We start from the raw sequence: 22,752 nt of genomic DNA on the forward strand, positions 1-22,752 counted from the left end.
TACACTTCCACTGCAGGGGGCTCAGGTTCGATCCCCTTGTCAGGGAAGTTCCCATGCCATGCAGTGCAGCCAAAAAAAAAAAAAAGAAAAGCTAAAACAAACAAACAAAAAAAACTTACCTCCCTTGGGAATGTTCAGCCAGGTAATCAAGATTCGCAACAGCCATCCTAAAGGTCAAATTCTGACTGAGGGGAGATGAGAAGAAATACCTACCCAGTGAGACCAGGTGGCCATAGTTCTCCAACATTACATGTCTGTACAAGTCTCTTTGAGCAGGCTGGAGCCATTCCCACTCCTCCCGGGAGAAGTCTACGGCCACATCTCTGAATGTCACTGACCCCTGAAATGACACACAGACATCTGCACAACCAGCACCCATGCTCCCAAAGGCTCTGATCAAGGAGTGAAATGAGTCCCACTGTGTATGGTGGACAGTGTATACAAGTAGCGCAATGACAGTTTTCAAGATTCTGAGTAATTATTAAGAGTATAAGGAAGAGACTAGTTGTTTTGTTTTACTGTATAATTGGAGAAAAGACGAAAAAATATACATGCTTTGTCCTGAGATAATTTACAATTTTGTGGAAGATAAAGGACTATACATGTGAACAACATGAATTTCTGGCTTTGGTTGCAAAAATTCTTAAGATCTCACCACGCTTTATGAATAATGAAGACAACCCCTTTACGTGTAATAGGGAGAGTATATTTTCCTTAATACCAGCCTATTTTAATATGATCTGGCAAGAATTTCTTCGTAGGCACAACTGGCTGTAGCAGACAGCAGCAGCTCCCGATTAAGGGGTACACATTCAAGTTTACCACAGCTAACCCCGTTTCTGAAGAAATAGCTGTGATACTTAGCAATGTCGCCGAACAAGACGCTGAAGGCTACAGTACAAGGGCCTCCCAGGGTGGAACCTGCAGCTTCTTCCCTTGGGTTCAGGATGAGTAATAAGCCCCTGTTTGCAGCCTGGTTTTGCAGCACCTGAGTGACCCACATAGCTGTTAGGCATGAACAGGGATTTTTAAAAGTCCCAAACTAGTAACAGCCCCAGAGGTATGACAGAGTTATATTTTACAGTTTAAAAAAAATTTTAAGTGCCTATAATCTGTTATAGATTACTGACTAATAAAAGAAGCTGTTTCCTAATGTAAACAGTAGGCTCTCCAGAACGGAAGGAAACTGGACTTCCAGCAAAAGTTGAAGAGCCTCTGGCTTTGGAGACAAGTATGACAGAAAGTAGGACAGAGAAGTGACACTAAAACCAGATGGACTAATTTGGAAGGGCTGGTCTTCTTATCCCCGACCTCTGTGAAGCACAATTGCCAGCCACGCATTTAGCCTCCACCAAAACAACAATAATCAGGGTTCCTTGCTAGAGAAACTTCACGTCTTGCCTAAAAAATGAGCTCGGTGAGTTCGGAGATTTTGTTTTGCTCCCCGCTGATCCCCAGGACCTAGGAAGCGCCGTGCAGGAGAATCACGTGGAAGGACTGTTAACGTGCAGACTGCCAACCCGCACACGCACAGGTTCGGGTTCACAAGGCTGGGGTGAGGCTCGAGAATACCCAAGTCCAGCAAGTTACCAGGTGATGCCGACAGAGCTGATCCAGGATCACGCACTGAGACCGCTGATGCAGGCGTGAAAGGAGACGCCCAACGGAAGCAGGAGTCAGCGAATGAACGGCAGCGGGGGCGAGGGCAGAGAGTGAAGCCCTCCACGTTCCAATTCCGGGGAAAGGAGGCGCAGGACAGCCCGCTCTAAGACCCGGCCGCCCGGTCAGCGCCCGCCCCGCGACCGGCCCCGCCTGCCCTCCCACGTCCTCTTAGGCGCCAGAAGGGCGGCAGGGGGAGAAAGCCTGTGTTCCCTGTCCGGAAAACACAGTCGCGCTGAGGAAGAAAGGAAACACCAGCTCACCTGAGACATGGCTCACGGCAGGGCCCGCGGAGAACCGAGCGTGGAAGGCGGAGCTGGCGGGGAGAGCGACAAGCTGACGCGCGGGCCGGCGCCCGGGCTCCGCATCCACCGCCCTCGTCACGAGGGTCTGGGACGCCCGCGACAGCTCCCTCCCCGCCGCGGCGGGGGCTCCGAGCCTGGGCCCGACCCGCGCCCCCAGCGCCGCTGCCTTTAACGGAGCCGCAGCTGGGGCGTCTCCTCCGCGCTGCTGGCCGGGCAACCAAGGCTTCCCAAGCTCGGGGCAGGACCACCGCCCCCGGCCCCCCGGGCCCCGGCGGGGACAGGCTCGGGCAGGGCGGGCCCTTCCCTTACCTCGGCCCGCGCAAGCAAGGCTCTCGGCTCTGCGACGGGGACCCCGAACCAGCGTCCCGCAAACTGCGCCTTCCGGAGCCTCAGAGACCGACCGCGACCAGGCCGCGGGCCTCAGACAGCTCTCCTTCCCAGGACCCACCGCGGCCTCGGCGCGTCGCGGGCAGAGTGCCCGCCCCACCCCCTACAACTCCCAGGACACCCCGCGCCCGTGACAGGGAGAACGGGGGGGTCTCAGACAACTACACTTCCCAGGGTCCACTGCGGCCTCAAACTGAGGCCTAGCCGTCCACGCTCGGACTACAACTCCCAGAACCGACTGCGGCCCCAGCCGTTCCATTCAGGACCTCCAGCCCTGGCCACGGCAGTAGCAGGCCCCGCAGCCCTGAGGAGTCACTACTCTCAGAGCCTGGAGCCCCGCGGGGCGGCCCAGCCATGGCGGCCTGGACGGCGACCGCCCGCACGCTGAGGCCAGACTGGCGACCTGTCCGCATGAGCAGAGGAGGCAGCCGGGCTCCCCTTGCAGCCCTGCCGTGGGAGTCCGCGATTCCTGGGGGCTTCCTTCTCCCTGCGCTGGTGGCTCGGTCCCGAGCACGGGGGAGGTCTGGGGACTAAGCACCTACAGAGCTCCAAGCCCAGGGGATGGGAGGCCGGGTGCAAGCTTTGTATTGAAATGGAAGGGTTAGGAGAGAGACTGGGCCCGCTGAATCATGGAATATTGTTCTAAGTGGAGCCAACAGTTTATGAGTTTATGAAAAAAAGATTAGAGACAACAAAGGAAAATGTGTTATCAAACAAACCTTGTGTCCACTCACCTGCCCGCAGTAAAGCCGATCTACTGACACTGGGTTGTGATGAAGGAAAGTGCAGCGTTTATTGCAGGCGCCAAGAAGGAGTCCAGGGAACTAGTGCTTAAAAGGCCTGAACTCCCAGAAGGCTTTCAGGGAAAGGTTTTTAAAGACGGGATGAGGGAGGGGGGGTTGTGGGGTGTGTGATCGGCTCTTGGACCTTCTTCTGATTGGTTGGTGGGGAGGTCATCAGGAGTCAACATCATTGACCTTCTGGTTCCATCTGTTCTTCGGTCTACGGTGGGCAGCCTACAGTTTACTTCTCCCAGCTGGTAGGGGTTTCAGAGCTGCAAAACAGCTCAAAGGACACGGCTCAGAATAGTATCTACAGCCCTTGAGGAGGAACTAAAGTTCCTTGACTTTGTTGAATAGCTAAACTATTATTATTTTGTCTTGCTTGACTATTTTCCTTTCTTTCTGCATTTTCTCACTTCTCTGATTAAATTTGTTCTTTGGAACTTGGGGAAGGCCTAGGAGGCTAAAGTTTTTCTACAAATAAGAGGCAGGTGGAGAATGAGGTGGGGCGGGGAGAGTCTGTCCTGGGAAGGCCCCATGGGGTCCTGCTTGGTTACAGTCCAGTATAAAAGCTGGAAGAGAAAAAAGGAAGAAAGAAATTCACTGGCCTGGTGAAAAGAGGTCAAAGGAGAGGTGGCTTGAAAGGAAGAGACTGAAAAAGTAAGCATCCTTGTGAAGGAATGTTCATGCTGTGAAGTGACAAGACAATGAAGAGTTTTAAAGAGGCTGTGACGTCTCATGTGCAGTGTGGTGCAGAGTGGTAAGGGTGAACCAACAGGAAGAAGGACTTGAGCCAGGAAGGCCACTGAAGGCAGTGCTTCTGTATCCTGGGGCCCGGGAACTGGGGCTACGGAAGACTGATTCAGGAAACAATTTAAAAGAAGAATGTAAAGGACCTGGTAATGAATTGGATACATGGAGGAACTAGGTTTCTTGCTTGGGTGAAATGCTTCCAGAAGTACATTCTTTAAAACCGCTTCTACCACTGTTATCCACTCTCATGACTTCAACTTCCACTTATACAACTTGCCCAGATATTTTGGTTAATCATCGTATTTCACTATGACGATAAAACACAGGATAAGACAAGTTTAGGATAGAAGAAATGGATTCATTCGGGACATGTTGAGATCAGCGTGTCCGTGTTTAATCTTAACTACTAATCTTGTCCAAAATATTATTTCTCACCTGCAATCTTGCTATAACTTCATATCAAATTCCTCCAAATCTTTTCTTTATACAGAAGTCAGCCTCACGTTTATAAAAGTAATTCCAAATATATTCCTCTGCTTAATATAATACGATGGCTTTTGATTGGTCTGAAGTAAAGGAAAAAGTCCCTAACATGGTCCTCAGTACTCAGCATGATCTTACCCCTGTCTTGTCAAGCTCTTCTTATGGTATTTCCCTCCTCTCTGACTGTGCTAACCTTCTTTCCCTATATACCATACATCGCAGGACCTTTGAGCATGTTAATTTTCTCTAACCCTGAAAAGGTTATCTATCCCTTCATACAATAACATAATTAGTACATTTCAGTTTATCCTTCATATTTCAGCTCAAGCAACTCTTACTCAGAGAAGCGTTCTCTGATCCCAGTGTGATCTCCGAATAAGGTTCCTTTGACTGTAAACTCTCCTTGAATCCTATACTTATTCTCTTTATCATTTACAATAATTTGCAATTGTATTTGTAATTATTTATGTGTATTTATGATTATTTGTTAGTAATTATCTTCCTCACTAGCTTATAAGCACTATGAGATACACCCATAGCTAGCACATTGCTTGCCACAGAGGGCTCAATGAATGACAAATGGACAGCACCAAAATTTAATATTGTTGCATGGTGAGTGAAAATATCTTGCTTTAATGTACTTTTTGCGATACTAAACAACTGTTTATTGACTAGGTCTTATTTATCTTGTGTGAAATACCTGTTCATGTCCTTTGCCTGTTTTTCCATTAGGATCCCTGTGTTTTTATTATTGATTTGTAGGAGTTCTTAGTGTGGTGGGATTTTACAACTTTCATATGTATGTTTCAGATACAGCATATTCTCAAAAGTCATTACTTGTATATTCCCTTTGGGGTTGTGTGTGTGTGTGTGTGTGTACATGCAGTAATTTGAAATTTTTATGCAGTCAAATCTATCAGTCTTTTCCCTTCTGACTTTTGAATTTCTCTCATTTAGAAAGGGTATCCACATACCAAATTTTAAAATACACCCTATACTCTTCTAATACTAAATCCCCTTATATCTGGGTCTCTTTCCTCTGTTTTGTTCCACTGATCTGTTCTTCTATTCCTGTACATATCATATGGTTTTAATTACTATAGCTTTCTGGGAGGGCATGTACCCTCTTTTTCTCTTTTCTAATTTTTCTAGGTTAGTGTTATGAGTTTGCCTCTCTGGGTAAATTTTAGAATCATCTTGCCTAATTCCCTATGCAAATTCACTAGAAATTCAGTTGTGACTATTCAATCTGAAGACAGAAACAATGCATTCCATATAAGGGGACAACTGAATGACGGTGGATTTCTCATCTGAAACCATGGTGGCCAGAAAGAGATGGCATAACATTTTTCAAATGCTGAAGAAAAAAACAAAACTGTAAACCCCTAATTCTCTATCTAGCAAAAATGCTCTTCAGAAATGAAGGGAAAATATAGACGTCCAGATGATGAAGACTTTCAGATGAAGGAAAGCTAGGAATTTGTCACCAGAAGGCCTAACTGTAAAAGACTGGCTAAAGAGGTTCTACAATTATAAAGGAACTGGTAACAAAAGAAAAAACAACAGTGGAAATAAGGGTAAACATAATGGACTGTCCTTCTCATGAGTTTTCAAAATCACATTTGATGGTTGAAACAAAAAATTATAATACCATCTGATGTGGAACTTAAGACAGTTATATTAATGCATGGGGAGGGTAAAGGGACTTAAATGGAGGTAAGGTTTCTGCACGTCAGTCAAAATGGTAAAATGTCAATACCCGTAGACTGTGTTAAGTAGGGTGTGTATATTGTAATACCTAGTGAAACCACACACACACACACACACACACACACACAATACATAGAGACACACTCAAAAATACTTTGAATGATTAAAAATAGAATTCTAAAAAATGTTCAAGTAACCCAAAGAAAAGCAAGAAAATGGAAGAGGTATGAGAAACAGGAAACAAAAATTGTAAAAAGTCCCAACGTATGTTCATGTACAGAAACAGTACACACACCTATTTAGATGTGATTATACTATATATTTTTTGCTGTTTTTCCTTCTCTTTCACAAACGTACTAAAAATTCTCACTGATTACTCTTTCCTCTGCCTACAGCACTCTGTAGGGTCTCCACTCAAATTATCTTCTCACAAAGTCCTTTCAGAACTACTCCATCCAATTGCAGCTTCTCTCACACTCAAGTTATTCTACATCATATTGGCCTGTTTTGTTTTTATCATAGTATTTATCTTTACTAGATATCTTCTTCTTTTAAAATTTTTTAATGATTATTGTCTACCTCCCCTCATTAGAATATAAGCTCCTGAGAACAGAAACCTATTTGGACCTTTACCTCATTGCCTAGAACTGTGGTACATGATAGGTAGTACATGGTATGTATAGGCTCATAAAATATTTTTTGCATAACTGAATATATTCAGTAAGTATCTTTGTAAATGTGCATGCTTGCATTGTATCAATTTATCATAGGTTAGTCAAATAGATAAAAGACTTAAATGTTAAAAATAAAACTATAGGCAAGTAACAAGACAATTTTATAATCTATAACATTAAATTTATGAGGTGAAATCTATGCTTTATAGTTGATCTCAATATATGTTTGAAGAATCTTTTTCATCCATGATATTAAAAGTATTCATATAATTGTATATGATGCTTTTATTGTTTCTTATATTGCAATTATAAAATTATCCCTTTTGGAATTTCTATTTTTTAGTGTGATGTAGGGATGCTGTGTTATTGTTTTGTCCAAAATGTTTGGTTGTAGGTCCCCAAAACATGTATTGAATAAAACATCCTGCTCTTAATTTTTAAATCAAATTTCTTCAGTGGCCCAGAGATCACATAGGGACAAACCAGAAGTCTTCTGTTCAAACGGGCTCCCAGACTCTGTCACATGAAGCTAACTTTTGAACATATTTTTTAAGAATAAGAATATAAATATATCCCCCTCAGGTTTCTCCTTTTATTGACTAACTTTTTCCTGTTCTATGGCCATAGTTTCAGCAGCAGGGATCAGAAGCAAGAGACAAACCAAACCTTATGAGCACGGTGTACACGTTTTTATGGACGCATGTTTTCATTTTCCTTGGGCATATACTGCTGAATCCTGTGGTCAGTACACATTAAACTTTTTAAGAAACTGCCCAACTCTTTTCCACAGTGGTTGTACATTGTTTTACGTTCCCACCAGCGATGTATGAGCGTTCTGGTTCCTCACATCACTGCCAACACTCTGTACTGGAGTCTTTTATGTCTGGCCATTCTCAGCTTAATTGTTTCTTCTAAAAACATGAGACAATCCAAATGTCCATCAATAGGTGAATGGATGGACAAACTGGCATAACCATACAGTGGACTACTCAGCAATTAAAAAACAGACTACCGGGGCTTCCCTGGTGGCGCAGTGGTTGAGAGTCCGCCTGCCGATGCAGGGGACGCGGGTTCGTGCCCCGGTCGGGGAAGATCCCACATGCCGCGGAGCGGCTGGGCCCGTGAGCCATGGTCTCTGAGCCTGCGTGTCCGGAACCTGTGCTCCGCAACGGGAGAGGCCACAACAGTGAGAGGCCCGCGTACCGCAAAAAACAAAAAACAAACAAACAAACAAACAAAAAAAACAGACTACCAATACACACAGCACCATGCACAAATTTCAAAAACATCAGGATGACACAAAGGCTTACTTATTGTATAGTTCCATTCATATGAAATTCTAGAAAAGACAGAAGTAATCTACAGCGTTGGATGAGAGATCAATCGTTGGGGTCAGCGGTGGAAGTGAGATCTGACTGGGAAGAGGCATAAGGGAACGTTTTGAGTGATGGAAATGTTCTACATCTTGGTGGGAGTGGTGGTTATACAGGCACAGATATTTATCAAAATGCATGGAACTTGGGACTTCCCTGGTGGTCAAGTGGTTAGAACTCTGCACTCCCACTGCAAGGGGCCCGGGTTTGATCCCTGGTCGGGGAACTAAGATCCTGCACGCCGCGTGGTGCAGCAAAAAAAGAACAAAAAAGCATGGAACTTGAACTCTACATTAAAATAGGTACACTTTATCAATCAAATTTATTTTAAAAATGTGGTTCTGAAGAAAGAATGAAGATGGATACACTAAAATTTGTTAAAGGGACAATCTTTAAAATAGCAGGTCTAACCCCGTAGAAAGCAGCAATTGATCAGAGCCTGGGCCCTGTGGAGGACAGATCTATCGTGTTTTATAAGAGGTAGCAAGTACCCAAGATGCCCTGATGATGCACACATGCCTCAAAAGGTGGGAGGTAAAGCCCCCAAAGACTTAGGAGCCTGATATCAGTGAGGTTTTTAGAAGTTTAGTGAACCAGCAATGCTGGGACAGCCCTCTAAAGTAAGGGATGAGGTACTAAAACTCACACCCCACACCACAACACTTTGAATGTGGAAGGCAGTTGGGGACACGCTTGGAAATTCTATGTGAATAATTTGTGGGTATCTTGGAATGCTTCAGTTTTGAGCGGAGCCCAGAGCAAGAGCTCGGCAGCAAGGCCCAGGGCCTCATCCTCCAGATGAAGCCACATGATGCCGCAGCTCTTGCTGTGTTAGGACCCGAGGCAGATGGGATGCTGTGAGGAGTCTTCTTCAGTCTCCAATAGAGCTACAAAGCCCTCGGATTCAGTAGCAAGGCCATGACTTCTGTGGCAGAGAACGACTCTGCCTTGGAGAAACAGATTCCGGCATGCCACGCCGGCATGCTCTAATGACACCAGGCCTCACTGCTGTGCAGTCATTGACCAGTGACGGCCATCCTCAGGTGGATTATCGGGTTCGTGGGCTGCTGCTGCAATTCATCGTTTTGTGGAAATGATTTATTTGGGACCGGGCCCTGGAAAGTCCAAAAGTAAAAGGTTTAAATGGGGAGTCCAGACCCCTGTGTCCCTCGTGGGGGGCTCCCTATGGCCACCGGCCGAGGAGGAGACAACTCAGGCCTGGCTCACAGATGCATCAGCACCATCTGAAGGGACCACTGATGTGCAGCCCCCATTCTGTGAAGACCCTAAAGGACAGTCTTAAGGGAAAACTTCCCAGTGGTCAAAGCTGTGAGCAGGACTCTTGGAACCGCGCTTCATGGAGGAGGAGGGGTGGCTGGGAACGTGGATATGGACCAACTGCTTGGTAGAAGTAACTGACTCAGCTGGTTGTTAGAATCCCAACAGGAACAAAACTGGGACAGCAGGGACAAGGAAATATGAGGGAAAGGCCATGTGGCTGAGCTCGGCACTTTGCTCGTGGACATCAAGCATGTGGGGTTCTGTGTTTCACACTGATGCCGAGAAGAGGCAGAGAAAGAAAACGGGACAGGGTGACTCATCTTGTGCAGCTCCAACGACCCATTTTAAGCAAAGATAGTGTAATAATGGGATGGTGATCACGGGTAAGTCCACCAGTATTAACATTCATCTGCTTACACAGAAACAGTCGGTAAAATGGCCTGTGGACGGCTCCTAAGTTTTACAGTATGTACTTGTGACCCAATGACAGGGTCTATCCTCAGGGATATCCAGCTTCTACACTTTTTATTACAAAGATAAGACCTTCATAAGCTGTCCCTTTATTTTGGACCTTAAGATCCCATGATCAGTTAACCACTTCCAAAGGTCTCTATAGGTCCAGCAATTCTGACTACCATCATGGCCTGAACCCACTGCAGTTATAAGAGGGGCGGGGTGGGGGAGCAGCCATTAGCGAATGACCGTAACGGAGAGACCCTTAGCTCGGGACCGTCAGCCTGGCGGCTCGAGGTCCCACTGGGCCAACAGTCAGACGCGCAGGGGTCATGGGTCAGAGAGTGCGGTGAGAGGTGGATCGCAGCCTTCTCCCCAGGGCTCTCCGGGTCCTCCAGCCTTGGGGCTGGTGGGTGAGCTGAGGGCCAGCAGGGTCCTGGGAGCTTGGCTCCCTCGGTGATGATGGCTGGGCAGGGTCTGGGGACCTGGCCCTGAGGGCGCCACCAGCTGAGATCTGCCTCTTCAGCCGGGCCTGGGTACCGGCGGGAGGACCCAGACCGGGTGCTGGACGAGCACGCCAGGGCAGGGTGACCAGCCCGTGCAGGGACCCTTTGCTCACAGGCAGGACCTGGGCCTTGGGGGCGAAAGTCAAGCCTTGGGACTTTGAACAAGTAAACGAGGGATAATGATGTTGCTTTGCTCATGGGATTTGTTAAGGATTAAAAGCCGCCAGGAGGCTTAGAAACAGAACAGAGACTAGCTAGCTTCTGTTTTGTTAGAAGTTTACCGGAACATCATGACCTGACGGTGACCTGACCTCAAGAACAAAGGGTCTGACACCAAGAAGTCTGCAACAGCTACCCAGGCCCCTCCCTCACCTTTCCTGTAAAAGGGCTTTGGGGAGAGCTTTCCAGGAGTTCAGGGTTTTTAAGGCATGAGCCACCCGTCGCCTTGCTTGGCCCTGCAATAAACCTTCCTCTGCTCCAAATTCTGACGTTTTGTTATTGTTTGGCCTCACTGTGCTGTCGGGTACATTGACTTATGTTTGGTGACACAGTAACCATGCCCACCTGGCTTCTCAAAACTAAATTCTGCTACCAGGACTGCTCCCTCGCAGAATCCTACACTCCCCTCTGATAGCAGGGGTCTCACTTCAGCGGCAGCATCTTCGCTCTTCACCCTTAGCCGATAAGCACATTTTCTTTTATAAGATTCAATTTATCAAAAATTCTAGACCTGGCATAACGTTAAAGCAAGCAGATGCGTGGTTAGGGCTGGTATGGGGGCGGCTTGGAAAACAAGCACATTGTTACAGGATGCTGGGACTCCCATCTCCCCGTAGTGTCTCAGTGTCCGGGTAAAAGAAGTGTCTTCTGGTCCCTCTTGGGGGTCAAAATTGTGGAGGAATTGGTGAGTGAATTACTCGTGATAAATCTAGATCAACAATCATATTTCTTTAAATACTTATGCAAGGAATTTCTGCTGCCTTAGGATTGGCCTCTACCATGTCCAGCTTTCAGCTAATTAACTGAACAGAAACAAAGGTACTGACAGATCAACGACATCAAAATCTTGTTCATTGTAAAAGCTAATAAATAAACTTCTGCCAAGATGGAACAAGAATAAAAGGGAATTCACAAATATTGTTAATGAAAAATTCAGGACTTCCCTGGTGGCGCAGTGGTTGAGAATCCACCTGCCAGTGTAGGGGACACAGGTTCAATCTCTGGTCCAGGAAGATTCCACATGCCGCAGAGCAACTAAGCCCGTGCGCCACAACTACTGAGCCTGTGCTCTAGAGCCCATGAGCCACAACTACTGAGCCCGCGTGCCGCAACTACTGAAGCCCACACGCCTAGAGCTCATGCTCCGCAACAAAAGAAGCCACCACAGTGAGAACTTCACACACCGCAATGAACAGTAGCCCCTGCTCACCGCAGCTAGAGAAAGTCTGTGTGCAGCAACAAAGACCCAACGCAGCCAAAAAAAAAAAAGAGGAATTTTTCAAAAAGAAAAATCAACATAACTAGATACAAAGATTCCAAAATTAGTAAGAAAATACCTGTAACTTGATGTCAATAAATGTGTAAATGACTAGAAAACCAGCCTCCCCAAACTTCCTGAATAATCTATAAAGTAGTGTGTAGCAAAGTGAGTCCTATGCTACCTTTGTGGTAAGTTGTTAACCGTTCACAGGGTGTCGCACAGCCTCTGGGATGCGTGTAGTGCATCAGGTTCCCAGGCTGCTGGCCACCTCATGTGCATCCTGCTTGACTGGAGTGATTTCACTGCCTCAGTGGAGCACGCTGATGTTCTATGCACGTCCAGATAGTCTGGATCTCTTCAGACTATACTATGACAGCCCTGGGATAAAACTGTGAATGTGTAATGCTGTCTGCTCCATGGTAATGCAAACATTTTCTGATCCTTTTTCCTGAGCAGGATAAAAAGAGCGCTCTTGTCAAATCAAAGGCTGCATGCCATGTACCCAAGGGCACGTAAATCTGCTATAGAAACAAGGCCATGTGTGCAAGTTGGACCACGACTTGGCTATGGTCTAGCTTAGTGTTTAGCCTATAGCCATTCTCTAGGATACATCGGGCTTCTACCCGGGCTATGCTACCGAACCAAACAGGGACATGATAGGGACAACCCCCCAGGCACCCTTCAGGTCTTTAAGAACAGCACTAATCTCTGCCACCCTCTCTCTCAGCCCCTACCTGGAAGGCAGTAGTGTTTTTCTTTAAAAAAATAATAAATTTATTTATTTTGGCTGAGTTAGGTCTTCATTGCTGCACGTGGGCTTTCTCTAGTTGCTGTGAGTGGGGGCTACTCTTTGTTGCGGTACGCGGGCTTCTCATTGTGGTGGCTTATCTTGTTGTGGAGCACGGGCTCTAGGCACGTGGGCTTCAGTAGTTGTGGCACGCGTGCTCAGTACTTGTGGCTTGCGGACTCTAGAGCACAGGCTCAGTAGTTGTGGCTCGCGGGCTTTACAGCGCAGGCTCAGTAGTTGTGGAGCACGGGCTTAGTTGCTATACGGCATGTGGGATCTTCCTGGACCAGGGCTCAAACCCGTATCCCCTGCGTCGGCAGGAGGATTCTTAACCACTGCACCACCAGGGAAGTCCCAGTATTGTTTTTATTTACTATCTTATCTGGGGAGTAAGTTTCAGAGCCATCCATCTGGCCTTCCCCACCATGGTGGCCCTTAACCAAAGTCCAGGGATCCAATGCAAGGGTTACTCTAATTGCCAAGAATGTCCACCCCGTCCAACAGCACAGAGCCTCTCTCACCATGGCTGATTTGGCCACTACAGAGTGTCTAAAATAAGAGGCCAAGACTGAGCCCCAGTACAGCACCATTCCTTGGGGAGACAACTGGCACTTGACTATGTTGACCCTCAAAAGGCTGGTGTGTTTCTCATAGGAGAGACACATATTCCAGGTATGTGGTTTCTTTCCTGCCCACAGGGCCTCAGCCAGCACCACTATCCAGAGGCTTATGAAATGTCTGATCAGCCAGTATGGGATCCCACATACGCTGCATCAGACCAGAGGACCCACTTTGCAGCCAAAGGGTGTGCAAGACTATGCCCAGCACAAAAGGACCCACTGGGTGCACCTGTAGCTGCTTGTGCAAGAGAGCTTTGGAACAGCCTAGTGAAAGCACAGCTGAAGCCCCAGCTCAGAAGCAATATTCTGTCAGGACAGGGTGCCACCATTCAAAGTGCAGCCTATGAACTGGACAAAAGCCCTTTATACGGTGCTGTGTCCTCAAAGTAGAAGAACCCATGGGTCTGGGTGCTGAAGTGAGGGTAGGCCTCACCTACCACCGCTACCAACGACCCTCCAGGGGCCTTTGTGCTTCCAGTACCGTCCACTCTGGGCTCTGCAGAGTTAGAGGTCTTGAACCCCAAAAGGGACACACTTTTCACAGGGACAGAGCATCTTCCACTTAATTATAAGAAGCCCATGACCGACCTGGGGACTGTGTGCCTGTACCCAGGGACCATCAGGTGAGTGAAGCCGTGGTCTCTGCAGGGGTGTGTGACACACCATGGGGAGAACAGGCTGCTGCTACAGCTGGGCCAAGAGGAGTCTGAGTGGACTCGGGTGACCCACCGAGGGGCTTCTTGGGGCTTCCTTGCCCACTTGTGAAGGTACCTGGAGAAACTCAGCAGCTGGGATATGAGAAGGGCACGGTGACCAGGCCTCAGATGCCCCTCAGATTCTCGAGGACCTGGCTCATGCTGACGCCAGCATGCGTTGTAGCTGTGTGAGAATCTGGAATGGGTAACAGATGAGAGGAAACAACTGCAACAGGAGAGCTGTAGTTTGTCCTGATCTCCCTTTTGTTCGTCCCTCTTTAGACACGCCCAGCACTGGGAAGGGATGCTCTGTGCAGTCGTGGAGATGCACCACCCAGGTCCCTCTTCAGGGAGCGACCTTCTGCTCAGCGGCAGGGACGCCTCCTCCCTCGCCAGTGCGTCCAGAGTTGGCCTCAGGGGGAAAAGAGCCGCTTCATCTGAGGTCACTCCCTTCCCAGGGCAGCCTGCCTCTGCTGACTGACCACTCAGGGCTGTAAGGGCCTGAGCATCCTGGCCAAATGTGAGATGCTCTTACAAGTGATGCTTGCTTCAGCACCCCCGCTGGCCTGGCCAAGGTCTCCACAACCTGCAGTGCAGTGTCACTTCTTCCTCTGGCCAATCCTTTCCTTTTATTCTCCCATCACTTCATGTTGATCCTCAATAAACATCTTGCACCCCAAACTTCATCTCAGTATCTGCTTCCAGAAGCCCAAACTTACAACACGGCCTGACCTCGCTGTTAGTTGGGTTGTAACAAACACAACTTGAACCAGCTGAAGCAAACATGGGGATTTATTAGAAGGACGTTTGGGATATCTCACAGGACAATCCAACAACCAAGGCAGGAAAAAGGGCAGAGATGAACCCGGACATCAAGACAAGAACCAGATCCTGGGGCGCAGCCAGGGTGCTCATGACTTTGCTTCCATGGTGGCTTCACTCTTCTCTCTCATTGCAGACTACACTTCCCCATGTGGTAGAAAACACAGCCACTGACACCACCCACATTTATGTACTAAAGCTTCAGTTGCTAAAATTATACAGACAAACAAGATAGTCCCAGCTTTCCAGAAGCTTTCTAATGGAAAAGGTAAAACATGCAATGATAATATCACCAGCGACAAATACGTGTACACGTTCACATATGCTGAATAGGCATTAACAAGTAACAAGGGCATTTCACTGGCAGTAGATTTGCAAAAAGCATACGATGAGATTGTAGAAATCTCAAGGAACTGTGAGTAGTTCAAGAAAGCCAAAAAACTACTGTGTAAGAGGAAAGATAAAGTATTCAGAAATGATGGGTAAAAGTCCTCATGTACCACAGGATATTACACCTTCAGTCCACAATTAGCCACACGACACTTCAGCACAGGAGTATATAATCAGAATTGCATCTTAAAATAACTACTATGTATAAGTGTGGAAAATGGACTAAAAAAGGATGAAAGTAAAGGGGCAAAAAATATGCATACAGCTGCAAGGGTCATGGTTGAGTTAGTTTATCAGCATGTAGGCCAGGACTAGGTGCTCAACATCTGAAAGCTTGTTGGTACCATGTTTGTAGACTAACAAACTCATTGAAATTGACATCCTGGGCACATACTGCTGGAATAAATGACCAAATGACTGAGGTCTCAAGTGTAGAATCCAAATGTCTATGAATGTATATTCTGCTATGTAATACAGGTATTGGTAGATAAATCTGGTATTCTTTAGGTTCATTTTATTTCGGGGCTCTACAAGTGCTGTTCTTGAAACCAAAATATCAGGAACACATGAACCCATACAGATAACTGTCAGAAGATATCAAAGCCCACAAAGAAAGGCTGAACACAAGGCAGTCCTGAGACAGGTCTCAAAATTCACAGACGGGACCTCCAGAAGATCCACTACTTAGTAAAAGGGATACAAGAGAAATTGTGCTCTGCAGGATCGTCCCCAGGCCAGTGGAGGGAACTGGGTGGTGAAAGAGGAAAGGAAAGGAGATGCTCCCCCTCATGTATTCAATCTCACTGTAATTTATTGTGCTTCATGAAACTGCAAGTAAATCCAGTCTAACTTTAAAAGTGACTTTCCTCTTGATGTGTAGTTTGTGGTAGGACTCAATGACAGGAAATGTGGAGACACATTTTTTTGTGGTTTACCAAGGTAATTTTAAAACACGACACTAAGAATCTCCAATTTCAGAATCAGAGCCCTCTTGTGACCCTTCAGAAGAGAGAGCTCCCAGTGAATTCTACACAACACACCTGGGTCTCCACCTCAGGTACTTTGATAAACAAAACCTCTGCTGCCAACATCAGCCCTCCTGATGACTAACAACAGACCCTTAGAAAACACATTTGCTCTTGGGATTCAATCAAGAGGTTAGTGCTGAAGTTCCATCAACTCATAAAGGAAGTTCTAAGCTTAAGTACTTAGTAGTTAACAGAATAATCTAGAATAGGAGTGAGCAAAATTAGAAAGTTTTTAGACAACAGACTCCTGAGCTCAATCCAAGACCTAACAAATCAACCTCTAGGCTGAGGAAAGAGACCCAGGATAGATGGAAAGGAAAAAATGGAAAAAAACCACAAAGTAAGACACCACAGTGTAACTACTTGTTCCCCCACCTGGTAAAATGACCTTCAGGTATTAGGGAGAAAAGTAGGAAGTCCATAAATTTGAGTATGAATAAAAATTTGGGAAATGGGACTTCTAAAAATTACCATGTGGAAAAAAAGGATAATCTGGCTGTTGAAATTCTGGAACAATGGGTCACAAAATTATTATCATTTATTAAAAGTCCCAATTTTCCAACCATGATGTAAAATTGGTAATTAGAGGGAAAAATACTGCTAGAATCAAAGGTACCATACACCACACTGATAAAACAACTTATGCATGAGAGAAGGCCTGATTTTTACAAGTTTGGAAACAAGGCCAATCCTGGACTTTTCTGAATTTCACCATCACACAAAAAATACAGTTGACTTTGTCAAGCAACATTATAGAGAGATTACTACAAAATTCTAAATAAGCTCAGGAATAGTTCATGCATTTTCAAAAGGAACCACACTTATAGCAATGGTAACTTTCCCGTGTGCATGATGTAACAGGTGAAAGGCCAGTGAAACACAAATATTTCAAATGATGAAATAATAAAAAACCTTTTTCCTAATACTTGTCCACTAATCACAGAAATCTGCAGGAAGGCAAAATAGGCTTCCTTGAATACGTCAAAAATATACTTCTCACCACAAAATTCTCAAATAACTGGTTTCTGCATCTAATTCTTTTACAAGATATTTTACAGAACACAAAAAACATAATAGCAGCACACAGTATCCATGCTATTTCATCACAGTAAGTTAAAATACAAGTTGTACTTGGGTGACATGGCACTTACGATACCAGGGGGCACCGCACTCTGTGAGGAGAGGGTCCCACCGTTTAGGGTGAGCTCAGAGTCCACACACCTCCTCTCCTCTGCTCATGAGTCACTTGTGCTGTTCTGCGGTTCTGCCCTTGAATACTTGTCAACCAGGTTTTTGTATAAACTGCTTCTCAGACTCTGGGGATGCAAAAGACTTTATATAATGTTGGCTTTTGTTACTAAAGAGAAAGGTCAGTAACAACAATAGACCCTTTTATAAACCAACAAATCATAAGGAAAAGGAAATGTGGTGATACTACCCATGCTACTTACTGAAAAACAAGACATGTATGAGTTACTATTTTTATAGTAACATTAAAACAGAAAAACCAGTGGTATGTGGTGTGTCTTAAAAGACATCAGAGGCACTACAAGGCATGTGCATCTCATGCTCCCAATTACATTACCATACACAATTCCTAAATACAAAACACATTATGTGACACAGGAAAATAAGCCACAATTACATACCACTGAGAAATTTCTCATTTAGATATTCCAGTGACTCAATTTAGTCACATATTTTTAAAAACATACTTCTGCCTAAATATCATTTAGAATTGGGTATTTTTGGTACCCATGTCTATAAAGAATGCATGGCTTTCCATTATAGCATTATTTCTAGGGGCACATATTCCTAATGTTTTTAAATTGTTAGGTTTACCCACAGAATACAATATGGTGGGGTTACTTGCTGAAGATTGTCCCATATTTAGTATTTTCATCGATTTTCATTCCTGAGGGCATCTTTTTGTGTACAATGAGCTTCATTTCTTGATGAAAATATTACCTCACTTGCTGTGTTCATGAAGTTTTCCTTAACTCACTGGACTAGGATTCATTCCCAGTGAGGATGTTTCTGACAGCTAATGAGATCTGATCTCTGGAAGCCTTCCTGATATTCACAGCATTCTTCTTTGCTGTTAGTTCTCTGCTGTGTAAGGTTTGAGTATGGTTTGAAAGGTTTTTAAAATCCACTGCATTTCATAGGGTCATTCTCCTCTATGCATTTTAACATGTAATAATAAACACGTTAATCTGCTGAACCTCACTTAGAGTCCTTTCCCTAAACGGGGACTCAGACATGTAACATGATGCGACTATTACCTGGAAGATTTACCATAACTGCATCCTCTTAAGTACAATGCAGTTAAGATCTCTGTCAAAAACTAGTGTTAATGCCATTCCTAGGACTTCTTTACTGTATGAGTTCTCCGATGATTAATAAGCTGTGACTTTTGAGAGAAGGCTTTCCCACATTCACTACATTGATAAGGTTTCTCTCCGGTATGAATTCTCTGATGATTAACAAGCTGTGACTTCTGAGAGAAGGCCTTCCTACATTCACTGCAACCATAAGGTTTCTCTCCTGTGTGGGTTCTCTGATGTGGTATGAGGTGCGACTTCCGAGAGAAGGCTTTGCCACAGTCGCTGCATTCAAAGGGCTTCTCTCCTGTATGTGTCCTCTGATGATTGATGAGACTTGACTTCTCCCTGAAGGCTTTCCTACATTCACTGCACTCATAAGGTTTTTCTCCTGTATGAGTTCTCTGATGTCTAATTAGTTCTGATTTCTCAAAGAAAGCTTTCTGACAAAGACTGCATCCATAAGGTTTCTCTCCCGTGTGAATTCTCTGGTGAGTGTTGAGCTGTGACTTCTGGGAGAAGGCTTTTTCACAATCCCTGCATTCATAAGGTTTTTCTCCTGTGTGTGTTCTCTGATGAGTTGCCAGACTTGACTTCTCGCCAAAGGCTCTCCCACACTCACTGCATTCATAGGGTTTCTCTCCTGTGTGAGTCCTCTGATGTGAAATGAGATGTGACTTCTGACAAAAGGCTTTCCCACACTCACTGCACACATAGGGTTTCTCTCCTGTATGAATTCTCTGATGATTAGTGAGGCTTAATTTTTCACTGAAAGCCTTCCCACATTCACTGCATTCATAGGGTTTTTCACCTGTGTGAGTTCTCTGATGTCTGACAAGCTGGGATTTCCTACTGAAGGCCTTCCCACATTTAGTGCATACAAAGGGTTTCTCTCCGGTGTGTGTCATCTGATGTGATAAGAGGTGTGACTTCTGGGAGAAGGCTTTCCCACACTGGACACACCCATGAGGCTTCTCTCCTGTATGTGTTCTCTGATGGTTAATGAGACTGGACCTCTCTCTGAAGGCTTTCTGACACTCACTGCATTCATAGGGTTTCTCTCCAGTATGAATTGTCTGATGTCTAATGAGCTCTGATTTCTCAAAGAAGGCTTTTCTACAATTGCTACATCCATAGGGTTTTGTTCCTGTGTGGGTCCTGTGATGTGTGACGAGCTGTGATTTCCTGCTGAAGGCTTTCCCACATTCTCTGCATTCAAAAGGTTTCTCTCCTGTGTGAGTCCTCTGATGATTGATGAGATTTGACTTTTCACTAAAGGCTCTTCCACATTCAGTGCATCCATAGGGCTTCTCTCCTGTGTGTGTCCTCCAGTGTGATATGAGGTGTGACTTCCGGGAGAAGGCTTTCCCACACTCACCACATTCATACGGTTTCTCTCCTGTATGTGTCCTCTGATGGGATGTCAGCTGTGACTTCTGGGAGAAGGCTTTCCCACACTGGCTGCAACTGTAAGGTTTCTCTCCTGTGTGCGTTCTGTGATGTGTAATGAACTGTGACTTCTGGGGAAAGGTTCTGCCACATTTACCACAGCCATAGGCTATTTCTCTTACGTGTCTGCTCTGATGTTTAATGAGACTTGATTTCTTACTGAAGCGTTTCCTACATTCACTGCATTCATAGAGCTTCTCCCCTAAATGGGTTCTGTGATATATGATAATCTGTGACTTCTTACAGCTAGCTTTATCATACTTATCACATTCATAGTATTTTAACCAAGTATCAGTTTCCTCAGTCTTGGTATGGAGAAACAATTTATCAAATACATTTAAGTCAGCTGGTTCTGTTTTTCCATAATCTGCTTTTGGAATAAGTAAATCTATATGATGTTTTAAAATTAATCCACCTATGTCACCTTCACTGTTTGATTTCCTTAAAGGAACAAAGTTCATGCTCAGATTGAAATTTTTTCCAAGTGCATCACATTCTTGATCTTGTTTCATATTTTTAAGCTTCTCTTGGTTATCCTTGTGCCAAGTGATGTGACCATTTACTTGCAAGACTTGTTCTAGGAAAAAAAAAACCCTGTGAACCCTTCTATAGTTGTGCTTACTGAATAAAACCTAGAAATGCTATCTGAGGGAATGAATGCCTTTTAAAGCTTAGTTTCCCAGTCTGAATACAATGTCTATCCTCTAGGTACTGAAAAAAATTTAAATGCTGTAAACAAGAACAGAAAGCAGACAGTAGATTGAATGGAGTCAACCACCAACTTGGGGGGAAGGAGGAAACAGATGAACAGGCCACATGGGCTCACTCCGTGGGTCCTCAGCCTCACCTACTCCCTCAGCTACACTCAGAGGACACTGCAGCTCAGGCTGACTGTGGGGCCCGCCCCAGGTGCCCACATCTCTCCACCAAGACCTTCCATGGGCTGCAAGTGCACGTCTGGGCCGTGTGCAGGCATGCTAAACACTCTGGAGCCCTAATGTTCCCTGCAGCAGTGCTCAGTCACTGAGAGACAGGAGGGTTACGGTGATACCAGCTTCCTGGTCCCTCAGAGGGTTCCCAGCAGCACACCCTTTGTGCATTCCTCCCCCGCCCCATCTCACTTCCCCTTCTCCCACTAACACTGTGGGGTCACAGCCCCACTAAGTTCTTGCACTCAGGTAAGTATCTCAGGGTCTGTTTTTGAGGGACCTTGAAGTAAGTCAATATCACAGCAGGGAAAGAGGAGGGAGGTACAGCTGTTCAGAGTACTGCTGGATGCTTGGTGGTGCCACATAAGACAACTTGCAAAAGGAGATGAGAACCTGGATCTATCTAGCAATTTGGGAAGTTCAAGATTAGGCACAGTTTTAAGTGGGAATAGAGAAGTCTTTAAAAAGATATTTTCCAAAGGGCAAAAAACTTAAATAATAAGAAAACATGTTAGGAAGAGATAATTCCAGGTACTCCATGGTGTCTAAGCCACAGAAAAAGCACACCGGAACCTAATTTAAAAAGGGAAGATGGGACTTCCCTGGTGGCACAGTGGTTAAGAATCTGCCTGCCAGTGCACAGGACACGGGTTTGAGCCCTGGTCTGGGAAGATCCCACATGCCATGGGATCAACTAAGCAACTAAGTCTGTGTGCCACAACTCCTGAGCCTTCGAGCCACAACTACTGAGCCCACATGTCACAAATACTGAAGCCTGCACACCTAGAGCCCGTGCTCCGTAACAAGAGAAGCCACCACAATGAGAAGCCTGCGCACTGCAACAAAGAGAAGCCCTCGCTCTCCACAACTAGAGAAAGCCCACGTGCAGCAATGAAGACCCAACGCAGCCAAAGATAAACAAATAAATAAATTTGTTAAAAAATATTTAAAAATAAAAAAAGTGATTGTGCTACATTCCTTTAAAAAAAAAGGGGGAAGAAATGGACCAATGGTTTGGGAGGAACGAAAATCCATTTTCTGACATAATGAGACTGAACAGAGAGCGCTTCATGCCAGAGATGCCCAAAGTGAGGGAAAATAAAGCCCCGATGGACAAGCACAGGTGTCTCTGATCACAGAAGGAGGGAGGACAGAAGAAGCTTAACCACATCAGGGGACAGAACACCTAACGAGAAGTCAAAGTCCCAGATGTGACAGACAGGGAATAACATCATGGCCCAGACCAGCTGGAAATATTTCACTTCAAGCTATGAGCAAAGAAGCCACATGTAAATGTGCTTTACCTGAGTAGCTCACATCAACTGTTCTGAATCGCCATCAAAGGTTGGAGATTTTGAGACGAGCTCTCTAAGGCACATTTCAAAGATACTGACCCGTACCCAGCTGAGACTGAACTTCCACCTTCTCCCCTCGGTCTGGTCCTCAAACACTCACCTGAAGAGTCTGAACCTGGAATTTCTCCATCTCCTGTCCACGGCTCTTCTCCGTGCTCCAACTTGAGGATGACACCAGGTTTCATAACTTCATACCCTGTTCAGGGGAAATCACAAAGTCCTTGGCCCCCACTGCTTGACCTCTGGGGCCTCTGAAGAATGAGCAAGGTTTGGCATTAGTTGACCCAGTGAAGCCACCCATCTGAATACCAACAGAGTAAGTAATTCTCAGAGGAAAGGTAATGGTCTTCCCAGTGGCTAATAAGGTCTAAGAATCTTTGACTTCTATAATTCAAGTCCAAAACCATACACCGTTCAGAGACTCTGTAGCCGGTCTGCCTGGGTTCAAATCCGGGCTCTTTCATTTACTAGCTGTCAGTCCTTGCAAAAGTTACTTAACCTCCTTTG

At 45.5% G+C, this 22,752-nt stretch overlaps 1 protein-coding gene across 7 annotated transcripts in view; it reads right to left on the reverse strand.

The window, feature by feature from the left end:
• Positions 1 to 22,752, reverse strand: part of LOC132435779 (zinc finger protein 26) — a 94,758-nt gene that overhangs the window by 11,435 nt on the left and 60,571 nt on the right. For 2 of the 7 annotated variants that reach the window (XM_060027808.1, XM_060027806.1), the window contains exons 1-3: positions 2,274 to 2,498; positions 1,923 to 1,975; positions 214 to 340 (exon numbers count right to left, since the gene is read on the reverse strand). In XM_060027808.1, the coding sequence (XP_059883791.1) occupies positions 214 to 340; positions 1,923 to 1,931 (136 nt within the window). In that variant the 5' untranslated portion in view covers positions 1,932 to 1,975; positions 2,274 to 2,498. The other 5 variants (XM_069541298.1, XM_069541296.1, XM_060027807.1 and 2 more) reach the window with 5 other exon arrangements.

This window comes from Delphinus delphis, chromosome 13 (genome assembly GCF_949987515.2).
Source record: "Delphinus delphis chromosome 13, mDelDel1.2, whole genome shotgun sequence".
In the NCBI taxonomy this organism is placed as follows: Eukaryota; Metazoa; Chordata; class Mammalia; order Artiodactyla; family Delphinidae; genus Delphinus; species Delphinus delphis.